At 55.7% G+C, this 13,183-nt stretch overlaps 2 protein-coding genes across 6 annotated transcripts; both read left to right on the top strand.

Annotated features, from left to right (window-relative positions):
* The first annotated feature begins 3,204 nt into the window (after positions 1-3,204).
* On the top strand, positions 3,205-9,138 carry CLIC1 (chloride intracellular channel 1). The gene is made up of 6 exons (XM_066359756.1): positions 3,205-3,479; positions 5,818-5,927; positions 6,137-6,262; positions 6,413-6,519; positions 7,668-7,849; positions 8,724-9,138. Exons 1-6 carry the CDS (start codon positions 3,441-3,443, stop codon positions 8,883-8,885), a joined length of 726 nt encoding a protein of 241 aa, XP_066215853.1. The 5' UTR covers positions 3,205-3,440; the 3' UTR covers positions 8,886-9,138.
* A 180-nt stretch (positions 9,139-9,318) lies between these two features.
* On the top strand, positions 9,319-12,685 carry DDAH2 (DDAH family member 2, ADMA-independent). Of its 5 annotated transcripts, none has more exons than XM_066359744.1 (7): positions 9,319-9,685; positions 10,549-10,910; positions 11,033-11,132; positions 11,255-11,328; positions 11,418-11,537; positions 12,045-12,194; positions 12,380-12,685. In XM_066359744.1, the coding sequence occupies exons 2-7, from the start codon at positions 10,614-10,616 to the stop codon at positions 12,551-12,553; spliced, it is 915 nt and encodes a 304-aa protein (XP_066215841.1). In that variant the 5' UTR covers positions 9,319-9,685; positions 10,549-10,613; the 3' UTR covers positions 12,554-12,685. The 5 variants fall into 5 exon arrangements, with proteins under 5 accessions (XP_066215841.1, XP_066215840.1, XP_066215844.1 ...); XM_066359743.1 differs by having other exon boundaries at positions 9,321-9,685; positions 10,552-10,910; XM_066359747.1 differs by lacking the exon at positions 9,319-9,685 and adding an exon at positions 9,722-10,277 and having other exon boundaries at positions 10,552-10,910.
* Positions 12,686-13,183: the final 498 nt, after the last annotated feature.

The following is a 13,183-nucleotide window of genomic DNA, read 5'->3' as shown; positions in this document are numbered from 1 at the left end:
TAGGAGAAGCAAGGAGATGGTGAGACAGAAAAATAAACAACTATAGGCTTTCCCTGTTCTGGGAGCTTGCTGGTGCCTCCCGCTCTTCTCGACAGGCCCGGTCACCTTGCCTTTCTCCTCCTAAAGCTATAACGGACCCCACCAGACTTGCAGCCAGGGAAGAGGTGGGCAGTGGCAGCTCGCCCTGCCACCCTGGTCTCCCTCCTGTTTCCTGCCCCCCTTCCCAGAGGCATTCCCCCACCCCAATATCTCCAAGGCCCCCTTTTCTCTGACTTTCTTCCTGCACGGCCAATAAATTCTTCCATTACTTGCTGCAAAATAAAATAAACAAATATATACTTTATTTTTTATTTTATGTTATTGTTTTAGAGAAAAGGAGAGAGAGAGAGAGACGGGATGGAACCGGCAACCTTGGTGTATCTAGGTGAGCTCTAACCAATTGAGCTATATGGCTAGGGCCAACAAATACATATATACTTTTAAAAAACAGACCCCTTGGCCCTGGCCGGTTAGCTCAGTTGGATAGAGTGTCGTCCTGAAACACCAAGGTTGCAGGTTCAACCCCCATTCAGGGCACATATGACCAATAAATGCACAACTAAGTGGAACAACAAATGAATGCTTCCCTCTGTCTCTTGCTCTCTCTCCCTCTCTCTGTCTCTCTGAAATCAATCAATAAATGAAGGATTTCTCTCCAAAAAAAACACACAAACAAACATAACAACAACAAGAAAAAACAGATCCCTTAAAATACATCTTCCTCCAGCCTGACCTGTGGTGGCGCAGTGGATAAAGTGTCGACCTGGAAATGCTGAGGTCGCTGGTTCGAAACCCTGGGCTTGACTGGTCAAGGCATATATGGGAGTTGATGCTTCCAGCTCCTCCCCCCTTCTCTCTCTCTCTGTCTCTCTCCTCTCTAAAAAATGAATAAATAAAGTAAAAAAAAAAAAATTTAAAAATACATCTTCCTCCAAGCTTTGTCTTGGGTACCCTGAGAGGGGCAGAGCCCACCCAAAACTTTAGGAAAGAGGGTGGGGTAAGCTGGCTCTGCTAAAACAATGATTGGAAAATCCCCTCCAACCAGAAAGGTGGGGGAGTGAGTTAAGGGCGAGGTTAATGGATACCCTTGGTGAACTGTTGAGCAACTGAGCTATGGAAACCTGGAGGAGGCTGGTGAGGAGTGTCTACAGCATCTGGGTGGGACACCTTCCAATCTGAGGTGGGAAGAGATTAAGGACTGGTTTACCAAGCCCCGGAAGGGGCGGGAATAGAAAGAGAAACCTGTCCAGAAAAGAAACCAGCGGGGGATACTGATAGGAGAAAGGCAGGGGCAAGGAGAGGAAATAGGAGGGAAACCTCTGATGCAGGAGTTGGAGCCTTTCTGGATGGGACCAGGAGAGGGCAGCATCACCTGTCATCTGGGAAATTCAGGCAAGATACCTTGTGGGTAGCCATGCCAGCCAGCCAGTTAATACTGGTGATCCAGGCAGCTCTGGCTATAATAAGCTGTAGGAAATAAAAAAGAGGCAGGGAGAGGCTGCCAAACCCGTTTGAACTCAGACCTAGCTTCACTTGCTGGAGCTTTCGCTAGAGGGGACATCTCTGTGGGGCAGGTTCTCTGGTGGACACGGGGAGCTTCTCTGCTGGAGCAGAAGAGGTCCCTGGGAAATAGGGCTGTGTTGACCTCCTTCAGACGGAGGAACTCATCCTCTGCAGATTTTGAGGGAAGAGATTCCCTACCCCCCCCCCCCCCCACACACACACACGGGAATCATTCTACATTCTTATAGGATGTTACAATTCAAGGCAGCAAACACCAAATATATCCATCCCCTCTCTGGGGAGGAAAGGGACAGACCTTCTCCCAGGGAGGAGGAACCCACAGAAGAGGAAGCAAGAGAGGAAACCACTAACTGCTGGTTTCCAGCCGCCAGCCTTGTCACTCTACCCCCAAGTCCCTCCCCTTTTTCAAGTTTCCAGCTGTTTTGCTCCTGTGTCCTTGCATCCTACCAAGTTTTTCTGGCCCTGTAGGTCTCTTGTCAGACAGAGGATGATGAGGAAGAAGGAAAACTGATGGATAAGAGAGTCAAGATGTGAGGCCTAGCCTGACCAGGCAGTGGCGCAGTGGATAGAGTGTTGGACTGGGATGCAGAAGACCCAGGTTCAAGACCCGGAGGTCACCAGCTTGAGCAAGGGGTTACTCGGTCTGCTGAAGGTCAAAGCACATATGAGAAAGCAATTAATGAACAACTAAGGTGTCGCAACAAAAAACTAATGATTGATGCTTCTCATCTCTTTCCATTCCTGTCTGTCTATCCCCCCCCCCCCCTCTCTGTCCCTGTAAAAAAAATAATAATAATGTGGGGCCTAGAATATATCCAGTTTGGAAGACATATTCTTGGGCTATTTTTCGGGAGACCATAATTTGATACACCTCTAAAATCAAGGTGACTGGGGAGGGCCGCAGCTAGTCTCCCTCTGTCCTTACTTATTTGTGTCTACAAGGACTGCTCTCATTCTAACCCTGCTCTGTCTGATCTTGGCTTTTACCCATGATAGGACACTATTACCCTAGGGTCTCTGGGCCCCAACCACCCCACCCTTTCACCCCATCTCCAAGGCAACCTGTCAGTAAAAGGGGAGGGTACCGGAAAGCGCCTCGTTGGGGGGACAGAAGTGGCCCCCAGGCTAGAGAGGGTGAGGGGACCTTGGCTCAGCCTCCTGTTCTCTAGTACAGGTCTGGTTGCCTCCCCACCCCCTGCCCGACCCCTCACCACCTCTCCCCCAATCTCAGCCTCCACTTCCAAGCTCTTCTCCTTGACCCTGGTCCTAGCAACCCAGAATTTGGACTGAAAACTAGAAGGAACTTGGAAAAAAGGAATCAACGACCAAGTTTCTGTCCTAAAATTCCCTCTGGGCCCTCCAGGTATTCACCACTTGTTGGTATCAAGTTTCTTGTATGAGGGAAGACTGGGAGGGTCGTCTGGTTAATGAAGCAGGTAAACTGAGGCAGAAGTAAAGTCTTGTGTTCAAGGAGACCGGCCGAGAAACCAGGAGGTCCCCAGGAGTCTCCTACCGCCTCCTCCTCCTCCTCCCAGAGACCTGAGGTTCTATCTCCCCTACGGGACCACTCCTTGATCCTCGGGTCCCGCCCCCTCCCGTCCCCTCCCCAGGTCCAGGGCGGGGCTGGTCCATGAGTCAGCCGCTCCCTGATCCAGCCCAGGAGGACACCGAGCTACAGGAATCGAGTGTAGTAGGGTCCGCTGGGCTGGTGGGGAGGCCGGGTCCGGAGTGAGCGAGTCTGATCCGGCTCGTGTTGTGCAGAGGGGGACAGCCCAAGTCCTCGGGGAGAGAATCTCCGTCTGTGCGACCCGCCTTCCCTGGCCCGGGCCCCTCCCAGTTCCCCCAGTGACGGCCGCTTCCTGGTCCCCGTCGCAACCATGGCTGAAGAGCAACCGCAGGTCGAATTGTTCGTGAAGGTAAGAAGACCATCTTCCTCTTAGGCCGCCCTCACCTCTCCCCGGCTCCAGCCGCAACTCCCCCAACCCCTTGGGTCCTCACCCCCCACCCACCCCCAGCCGCACGTGCAGTCTTGGGGAGACGGGGTGGGGGGGCTGGTTCAGGAGGGGGTAGGAAATGGACGTGGGTGGGGATGATGAGAATGCTAGGATCAACCCTTAAAAGTTTGTAAAAGTGCAAGTTTTTAGCAGCCTAAAGGGCCACAAGGTGGAGAAAAGGGAGAAGGCATGGGGGCGGGGACACAAGCAGACAGAAGGGGGGGCCGGGAGACCAGAAGGGTTTGGGAGGGACAGAAGGAAACATGAGGACGTGTGGCCCCCACGAGAATCTCAGAGCCAGGAGTGCAGTGGGGGAGACTTGCAGAAGTGTGTGTCCGATGCGGGGGCGGGGGTGTCTGTGGGGGAGGTTTCAGGGAGAGGGTGTGGTCGGGAGGCCTGGGGGTGGCTGGCGGTCGATCCGGAAGACTCAGTGGGCTGGAAGGAGACAGGACAGTGGGAGCGGAGTTCAGGACGCAGAGCTGGAGAGGTGACGGGTGGAGGGGCGGTCTGGGGGCTCGGGGAAGTGAAAGGGAGGCGAGGAGACGGGAGTTTAGCTGTGGCGACCTGGAGGCTGGGCGAGAGGGGTCCGGAAGAGAGCTGGTTCCGGCCGTAAGGGTTTGAGGGTTGCAGAAGCAGGAGAGCGAGTCAGCCCGACTCTCCCCTCTCTCTCTGAGTGTGGATGAGGAAAGGTGGTCGGTCCTGCGGCCTGTGGGTGTCGGAACCTCAGCCACGGCCTTCCCTGTGTCCGCCCGGCCCCCTTCCCCGCTGGGGCTGCACCTCTCCCCTCTGGGCCTCATCCCTGTTTTCTTGTTGACCCACCGCGCCCCGCCCCCTCTCCGGCTCCTTTCTCTCCCCTTACCCCTTTTGTTCGTGGTGGCTTTGTGTGTTCCTGCCTGTTTCTCTTTCTCTATGCTCCCCTTCTCGGGCGGCCATTCTCCCCAGCCCGGTGAGGTGCCGGGCCCGCCCCCTTAGGTGTGGTCCCCACCTCTCTCTCACATTGGCCTCAAGGGCTATTTTTACTCCTGGGTGAGTCTGTGCTGCAGATTCTGTGGCCCGGGGTCCTGGGGGAGGAGGATTCTCTGGAGCCCCGGACTCTGAGCTGGGGGACCCCTGCTGGCCCTGAGGGGTGCGGAGAGGGGATGTGGCCTTCCCCGTGGCCCAGTCCTCAGCCTCTCAAGGCCCTGCCCCCACTCTGAGCCAGGAAGGAAGCGGCTGAGACTGGGGACACGTGACATGAATCACCCTTAGCCTAGGGGGCGGTGTCCCTGGAGGGGTGAGGTCACCACTTGCCAATTAGAGCATAGCCCCCCTCTGCAAGGCTCTGGACATCTCTAAGAGACCCTTGACTCCCCGTCCAGCTGCCCAGAAACAGCTTGGGTACCGAGACCGCAGAACTCTTGGCTTCTCCCTTGTCTTGTCCTCGGGCTCTGTATGCTCCTTTCAGGAACCCAGGCCTCGAGCCTACAGCTCTGGCCTCACCAAAGACCCTCTCCACGGACTCTTTCATGGGTTGATCTGAGAAGTAAAGGAGCTTTCCAATGTAAAGTACTTAAAATATACACGTAGAAAAGGATTGTTTGGGCCCGCCAGTTGGCTCAGTGGTAGAGCGTCGGCCTGGCGTGCAGGAATCCCGGGTTCGATTCCCAGCCAGGGCGCACAGGAGAAGTGCCCATCTGCTTCTCCACCCCTCCCCCTCTCCTTCCTCTCTGTCACTCTCTTCCCCTCCCGCAGCTAAGGCTCCATTGGAGCAAAGTTGGCCCGGGCGCTGAGGATGGCTCTATGACCTCTGCCTTAGGCGCTAGAATGGCCCCAGATGGGCAGAGCATCGCCCCCTGGTGGGCATGCCAGTTTTCCCGGTTGGACGCATGTGGGATTCTGTCTGACTGCCTCCCCATTTCCAACTTCAGAAAAATAAAAAATAAAAATAAAAAAAGAAAAGGACTGTTTGTCTTCTCTTTCCAAGACCCCAATCCTTGAACTTCTCCAAAACCCATTTCCTCTGCCTGCCTCTCACCGGTCCTCAGCTCTCTGGGGAGCCAGAAGCCAACCATGGCAGAAAATTTTCCTACTGATTTGCACGAGGTTTGGCCCAGCCCCAAGGTGGAGAAGCCTAGTCTGGGAGGAAGGTTTTCATGGAGAGACTGTGTGTCTGTCATGACTAGGCAGAAAACAGCTGGCTCTGGGAACAGGAAATGCCCAGCATGGCCTGGGGCTAGATGGAGTACACCAGGCCCGACCTGAGGTGGGGGTTGCTTTGCAGGCTGGCAGTGATGGAGCCAAGATTGGGAACTGCCCCTTCTCCCAGAGACTGTTCATGGTGCTCTGGCTCAAGGGAGTCACCTTCAACGTCACCACCGTGGACACCAAGAGGTAGGCGCACGTCTGTTCCTCTCGACACCCCTTGGGCGCACACACACGCGCGTGCACCCACTTTCAGCCACCCGACTCTTCAGTCTTGAACGTTTTTCCCTTCTGCCCGGAGAGCCCTGCCTTCTCTTCCCACATCTCTCCCATCGCCCCTTCCTGGTTCTCCCTGACCCCCTCTTCCTGTCCTGATGCCTGGCCTCTCTCTCCGACAGGCGGACTGAGACGGTGCAGAAGCTCTGCCCAGGAGGGCAGCTCCCGTTCCTGCTGTATGGCACCGAAGTGCACACAGACACCAACAAGATTGAGGAGTTCCTGGAGGCCGTGCTGTGCCCTCCCAGGTATTGGGGCGCTGGGGCAGGGGCGCTGGGAGGCTCTGAGAAAGGGAGACGCTGAAGAAATAAAAAACCCAAAGGTCCTGGGGCTGGGACAGGGGAACCGAGGCTTCTCCCCGGAAGGTATCTTACCCTGTTTCTCCCGTCGGCCTTCAGGTACCCCAAGCTGGCAGCTCTGAACCCGGAGTCAAACACCGCTGGCCTGGACATATTTGCCAAATTTTCTGCCTACATCAAGAATTCAAACCCAGCACTCAATGACAGTGAGTCTCATGGATCAGAGGCCTGGGTCCTAGGAGGAATAGAGAAGGCCCAGGGGCAGGGAGGCATTAGGAGGGAGCACCTGGAAATTCAGATATCGGGGAGACGGAGCAGATGTGGGCAAACCCTATGGTTTTTGCTTAACACCCAGAGTTCCTTGCATTCCCATTGGCTGCGATTCTTAAGCATCTCTCCATTTTCCCTGGCATCTTCTGCCCCACTGGGACATTAGTTGGGTTGGCTGCTGGCCCGTCTTCTGGCAGAACAGAGTTGTGCTTACGAATAGTGACTCGAGCCCTGGGCAGATAGCTGGGCTGGTTAGGGCATCCTCCCAAAGTGCAGAGGTTGCCAGTTCGATCCCTGCCAGGGCCCATACAGGAACAGATGTTGTTGTCTCTTTCCTCCTGCTCTCCCTTCCTCTCTCTAAAATCAATAACATAAACGTTAAAAAAAAAGAAAGGAAAAGAAAAAAGAACGTTGACTCTAGATCCCCACTACCTGAATACAAATCTTCCTAGCTGTGTGACTTTGGGCAGTTCATTTAACATCTTTGTAAATCTGTTCCCAGGTCTATAAAATGAGGATAACAATACTTATTTTGTGGGTTGATGTGAGACTTAAGTGAGTTTGTGTATGTAAAGTGCTTAGAATGACACAGAAAGCTAACAAAGTTAGGTGTTAATATTTATTTATTTTTTTACAGAGACAGAGAGTGAGTCAGAGAGAGGGATAGGGACAGACAGACAGGAATGGAGAGAGATGAGAAGCATCAATCATTAGTTTTTCATTGCGTGTTGCAACACCTTAGTTGTTCATTGATTTCTCATAATGTGCCTTGACACGGGCCTTCAGCAGACCGAGGAAGTCCTTGCTGGAGCCAGCGACCTTGGGTTCAAGCTGGTGGGCTTTTTCTCAAACCAGATGAGCCTGTGCTCAAGCTAGCGACCTCGGGGTCTTGAACCTGGGTCCTCTGCATCCCAGTCCGATGCTCTATACGCTGCGCCACCGCCTGGTCAGGCTAGGTGTTAATATTTTGAACTGGCTTCAGCATTATTCCTCACCCCCTATCCCGCCCCGTGGACCTTCTTGGATTCACCTTCTGTGTCACTCACCTGATGTTCTTGCCAATACCCCCTTCCTCTCCTCACAGATCTGGAGAAGGGGCTCCTGAAAGCCCTGAAAGTTTTAGACAATTACTTAACGTCCCCCCTCCCAGAAGAAGTGGATGAGACCAGTGCCGAGGATGAGGGCATCTCTCAGAGGAAGTTTCTGGATGGCAATGAGCTCACTCTGGCGGACTGCAACCTGTTGCCAAAGCTCCACATAGTGCAGGTGGGTGGTCATCGTGGGAGGAGAGGGTGGCTGCTGGGATGGCTTCCTGTGATAACCACCATCCGAACGTGATTTCTTTCTTAGGGTGGTTTCGGTAGATTGCTACCAATAGCGGGTGCCACCCTGTTCCTTCTCAGCAATCATGGTTGGCAAGACCAGTGCTTGAGAAAATGACATTCCGTGATACACGCTGGGGGGGGGGGGGTGCCAACTGGCCGAGAGTAACACATCCCGGTGTTACCGTGCACAAGAATGCTCTTCCTGTCTCAGTCTCTGCAAGATCCCTGAATTAGAACAGGCTTCTCCTAAAATCAAAGCCTTAACTCTTCATAGCCCCAGTTTCTGCTGCCTCTTGTGGAAGATGAAAACTGTTGGTTCTCATGCTTTTGCCCCGGCCTTAAAGCTATGGTTTTAGTTTGTAAAAGCAGGAGCCCGATGTCGGTCTGCCGCAGAACTATGTATCGGACGCTGGAAGACAAAGCTGTATTATGATTAATCCTTGTCCCCAATGAAACAGAGAGAGAAAAGCTGCTGTGGAAATTAAGAGAAAAATCCCATGGCTTGTGAATTATATCCCAGTAAGACCAAGAGGAGAAAAGGAGCACCTTGGAATGAGGCGGTCGGAAAGGGGGGGCTGGTTATCAGTCCGTAGAGAGGAAAGGTAAAGACGGAGAAGACAGTGAAGAGTTAAGAAAGCTGATTGGAGAAGATGGAGAGAGGAGATAAAATCACAGGAGTGCTTGGATAAGAAGGCTGGATTTTAGCAGGTTGTTGGCCTTGAGATAAGAGAAACACCACAGTGTGGCAGCCCAGTGTGACTTCCCCGAGTGTAATATGTTGGTCCCCCTCTCCTCCTCTCCACCCCCTTCCCCAGGTGGTGTGTAAGAAGTACCGGGGGTTCTCCATCCCTGAGGTGTTCCGGGGAGTGCATCGGTACTTGCGCAATGCCTATGCCCGGGAAGAGTTCGCCTCCACCTGTCCAGACGATGAGGAGATCGAGCTGGCCTACGAGCAAGTGGCCAAGGCCCTCAAATAAGCTCCTCCTGGAGCTCCCTCGCCCCACCCCCTCCATCTTTCTACACAAAGTCCCCCCCCCCCCCAGGTGGTTTCCACTTGGCTGCCCAGTGGACACACTCCAAAATGTTCAGTGGGAAGTGAATTCTGGAGCACTGGTGAAGGGCTGCCTGGGGAATGAGGGGAGTGAACAGGGGAACCGGGTGAGATTTTTTTATTGTGGGATGGGCTGGGTAGGACAAGCTATTTCAGTTAATAAAAATACAGAATGAAAATCTGGTGTTGCATTTACACAAAGGGGGCTTGAAATGTCGCTAACTCGGAACGAAGGGTGGATCAGTGACCTTGTGGAGTTCAGGGAAAGAAGCCAGGAATTTAGAAGGGGGAGGGGCTTGCGGGGATTTTGCCATTTTTACCGCCAGTCTTATCATCGCCCTGTCTTCTGGGTCCATGTCGCATTTGCAGCCCAGCCTTAAGGGGAGGCCATGTCTGGGTGGGCCCGGGCAGAGCTCGCCAGGCGGGGCCAAGTTCAGAGAAGGGGGAAGCAATCCCGGTGGAGTGGGAGCGGCGTAGCTGGGCGGAGTGGGCGTGGCCTCGGGGAGACCCACCCCGTCCCGTTTAGACAATGCCCGGGAGCCGCCAGACCGTCGCGCCCCTGCCCCACCGTAGTACTTGCGCTCGCCTACCCAGGGATTTCTCAAAGCCAAAACTCCAGCCCCCGAGGCTTGAAGACTAGGACTCTTCTCCACCAACTCTGCCCTAAGGGGTGTTGGGACCCCAGCCAAGATCACGAAGCGGCAGGAGTGGGGGTGGCCGCTGTAGGTGAGTCTGAGGTGGGAGGTGCCCCCTGGATCGGGTTGCGGCCGGAGTCTGAGGCCGCACTCTGCCTGCACCGGACAGAGTGCAGGGAGCCGACATGTGGGTGCAGAGCGGAATGAGGAGGGCTTTGGGGAAGATAGACCGGCGGGAGAAAAGGAATCGGGTCCCGGAGCCTGGAGTGGCGCCCGCTCCCCGGAACCACGCCCCCCGTTTCCCCGCCCCTCTGATTTCGTTTTAGACCTCTCCCAGTCCTCTGGGGCTTGTTCTGGTTTATACTGGGTCGCGCTAGGGCCAGAGTGACCGGTTGGGGTGGAGAGGATGTTGAACTCCTTAAGCTCTAATTCTTCCCTCCTTGCCCCTTGCCCCTTATCTCGTCTGGATCCAAGGCTTCCATCCCCCAGGCCCTTTCTTCCTAGCTGTCTCCTGTCCCATAACCCCTGTGGGTCTCTCGCCGCACTTCGGGTCCACACGGCTTTGAGCAGCTGAGGGTTAAAGGGGCGGGGCCGCTGCATTTTTGGGGAATGAGCGCATCCTAGCGGCTGCCAAGAGAGGCGCCGGGAAGGAACCTCCCGAAGCCCCCGAGCAGAGGCAACAGGTGTTTTGAAGATTAGGGAATCCTGGTCTTGCTCCTCGGACTCCCCCCCCCCCAAAAAAAAAGCAGGCCCGCGAGGGCGCGGGTGGAATGAGGTGGGCAGCAGAGGAAGGTCAGCAGGAGGCGGAGAGGAGTGGGAGGGGCGCCCGAGATAGCTGGAAGACCACCCCAGCGTTCTTAACCACCTACCTACGCCCTTCTCGGCATGTCTCTTTCTCTCTGTATCTTGCCCGTTCTCTCTCTCTCTCTCTTTCTCTTTCTCTCTCTCTCCAAGCAGGTGAAGTAAAGAGAGGAAAGTAAGAAACCAGCGCAGCCGGAGGAGGCGTCTGTGTGGATGGGATGGGGACGCCGGGCGAGGGGCTGGGCCGCTGCTCCCACGCCCTGATCCGCGGGGTCCCGGAGAGCCTGGCGTCGGGGGAGGGTGCGGGGGCTGGCCTCCCGGCTCTGAACCTGGCTAAAGCACAGAGGGAGCACGGGGTGCTAGGGGGTAAACTGAGGCAGCGATTAGGGCTACAGCTGCTAGAACTGCCTCCTGACGAGTCGCTGCCGCTGGGACCGCTGCTCGGTGACACCGCCGTGATCCAAGGGGACACGGCCCTAATCACGCGGCCCTGGAGTCCGGCCCGCAGGCCGGAGGTGAGCGCCAGGGCAGGGTGGGGGATGAGGACAGGAGGAGCTGGACGGACACCCGAGGCTTTAGAGAAGAACCCGGGCGGGGGGTGGGGGGTGGAAATGCCTCCTCACCTCTTACCCCTAAGGTGGACGGAGTCCGCACAGCCCTGCAGGACTTGGGGCTCCGAATTGTGGAGATGGGGGACGAGAACGCGACGCTGGATGGCACTGATGTGCTCTTCACCGGTGAGGCTGGGGTGTGGCCGCCCCTGGGGCTCCGCACCGGGGAAGCGGAGTTTGGGAGACTTGGGCCATCTCAGGCCCTGTTTCCGACTCAGTCCCTTCCGCCCGCCCGGACCCCTCTCCAGGCCGGGAGTTCTTCGTAGGCCTCTCTAAGTGGACCAATCACCGAGGAGCTGAGATCGTGGCGGACACGTTCAGGGTGAGCAGTGGGACCAGCCTTAGGAGGGCGGAGGGAGAGGCTAAGAGCACCCCTCCCTCGGCCCTGAGCCCGTTCCCTGTGCCCCCCAGGACTTCGCAGTCTCCACTGTGCCCGTCTCGAGCCCCTCCCACCTGCGCAGTTTCTGCGGCATGGGGGGACCCCGCACGGTGGTGGCCGGTAGCAGCGACGCTGCCCAGAAGGCTGTCAGGGTGAGGAGGGGCGGGGCTAGGGCGGGGCGCGGTCCCCCCAAAGGGCGTGGCTTCGGCCCAGAGGCGGGGCTGGGAGGATCTGAAAATCGCTCCAGCCGCTGCCCTCAGGGAGCCGGTCCGTAGTGAAAACACGCGAGAAAGCAAAAGTAAAAGCCGGACTGGGAGCTGGGAGATAGGAAACAGGGCTGATTTACAGAGTGTGACAAAAATCCCCAAAGGTAGCATTTGAGCTGTGACTTGAAGGATGGATGGGGACGACAGGCAGGGGCTGGAGGAGGGGAGATGGGGCGAAGAGGGATTGCAGGTGGAAAGAACTGCCTGTGAGCTCGAGGCGGAAATAAGCAAAGGTAACTAAGAGCACTTAGAACAGTGCCATTCACACAGGAAGTGCTGTGTTGTTATTATTCTACCCACAGAACTGTCCCCAGCCCTTAGCCATGGTGGGGCAGCCAGGGTCAGTGTGGAGAGTTTCTGACACTTGAATGCTGCCCCGTTCCTCTCCACCAGGCCATGGCAGTGTTGACGGACCACCCCTATGCCTCCCTGACCCTCCCAGATGATGCAGCCGCTGACTGTCTCTTTTTGCGTCCTGGGTTGCCCGGTGTGCCCCCTTTCCTTCTGCATCGTGGAGGCGGGGACCTGCCCAACAGTCAGGAGGTGAGGGAAGGCCCGGAGCTCCGCCACCAGAGAAAGGAGTCTCAGGCCTTCATAGTAGGAAGGAGGGAGGGAGGGATACCTTCTCTTAGAAGCCTGATTGGGACCGTGCAGAGCTGGCTGCAGGGGAACCTGGCTGTGGTCTCAGGGTCTCACTCTTGTCTCCTCACTCCATGTCCTTCCTGCAGGCACTGCAGAAGCTCTCTGACGTCACCCTCGTGCCTGTGTCCTGCTCAGAACTGGAGAAGGCAGGTGCTGGGCTCAGCTCCCTGTGCCTGGTGCTCAGCACACGCCCCCACGGCGCAGCGCCTGGCCTCGGGGTCCTGGCTAGCCAGGGGTCGGGCAGCATAAGGGAGGGTTAGACAGGGGATGGTGACTAGTTAGAAGTGAGGAGAGGGCCCCAAGATAGGGGGAGAGCGTAGTGTGGGGAAAAGGATCGAGGTCATTAGGTGAGTCTGCTTTCCTAGAACTAATAAAATAGAACTGACCTTTCAGACTGGGCTGTAGCTGGTGTCTTGCTGGGACAGAGGGACAGTGGCAGGCTGAGACCTCAGGTTGGGCCTAGTGCTGGGAAGGAGGCCTCTGTCATTCATCAAACCCTCATTAGGCACTTACTGACTCATGGCCCAGCCCTGTGTCATAGGTGCTCAAGCACAGAATGGGTAGGACAGAATTTCTATCGTGGTGAGTGTGTACAGGGCAGAGGAGAGACAGTATGGGTGGATCACTCGCTGAATTTATCTGAGTGTTATGATTCAGAGAGAGTGGTAGGGTACCAGCCCACCCCCTAACTGATAAGAGAAAATGATGCTTGCAGGGATCTTAACTTTTATTCACTCATTTACTCAGGCTTAGCAGTGATACGAAAAGGGTCTGTCTCCCGATACCAGGGAACTCACAATTCTTTTTTTTTTTTTTTACAGAGACAGAGAGAGAGAGTCAGAGAGAGGGATAGATAGGGACAGACAGGAACAGAGAGAGATGAGAAGCAT

This window comes from Saccopteryx leptura, chromosome 1, assembly GCF_036850995.1.
Source record: "Saccopteryx leptura isolate mSacLep1 chromosome 1, mSacLep1_pri_phased_curated, whole genome shotgun sequence".
Lineage (NCBI taxonomy): Eukaryota > Metazoa > Chordata > Mammalia > Chiroptera > Emballonuridae > Saccopteryx > Saccopteryx leptura.
This window is presented reverse-complemented; position numbering and strand designations above follow the sequence as displayed.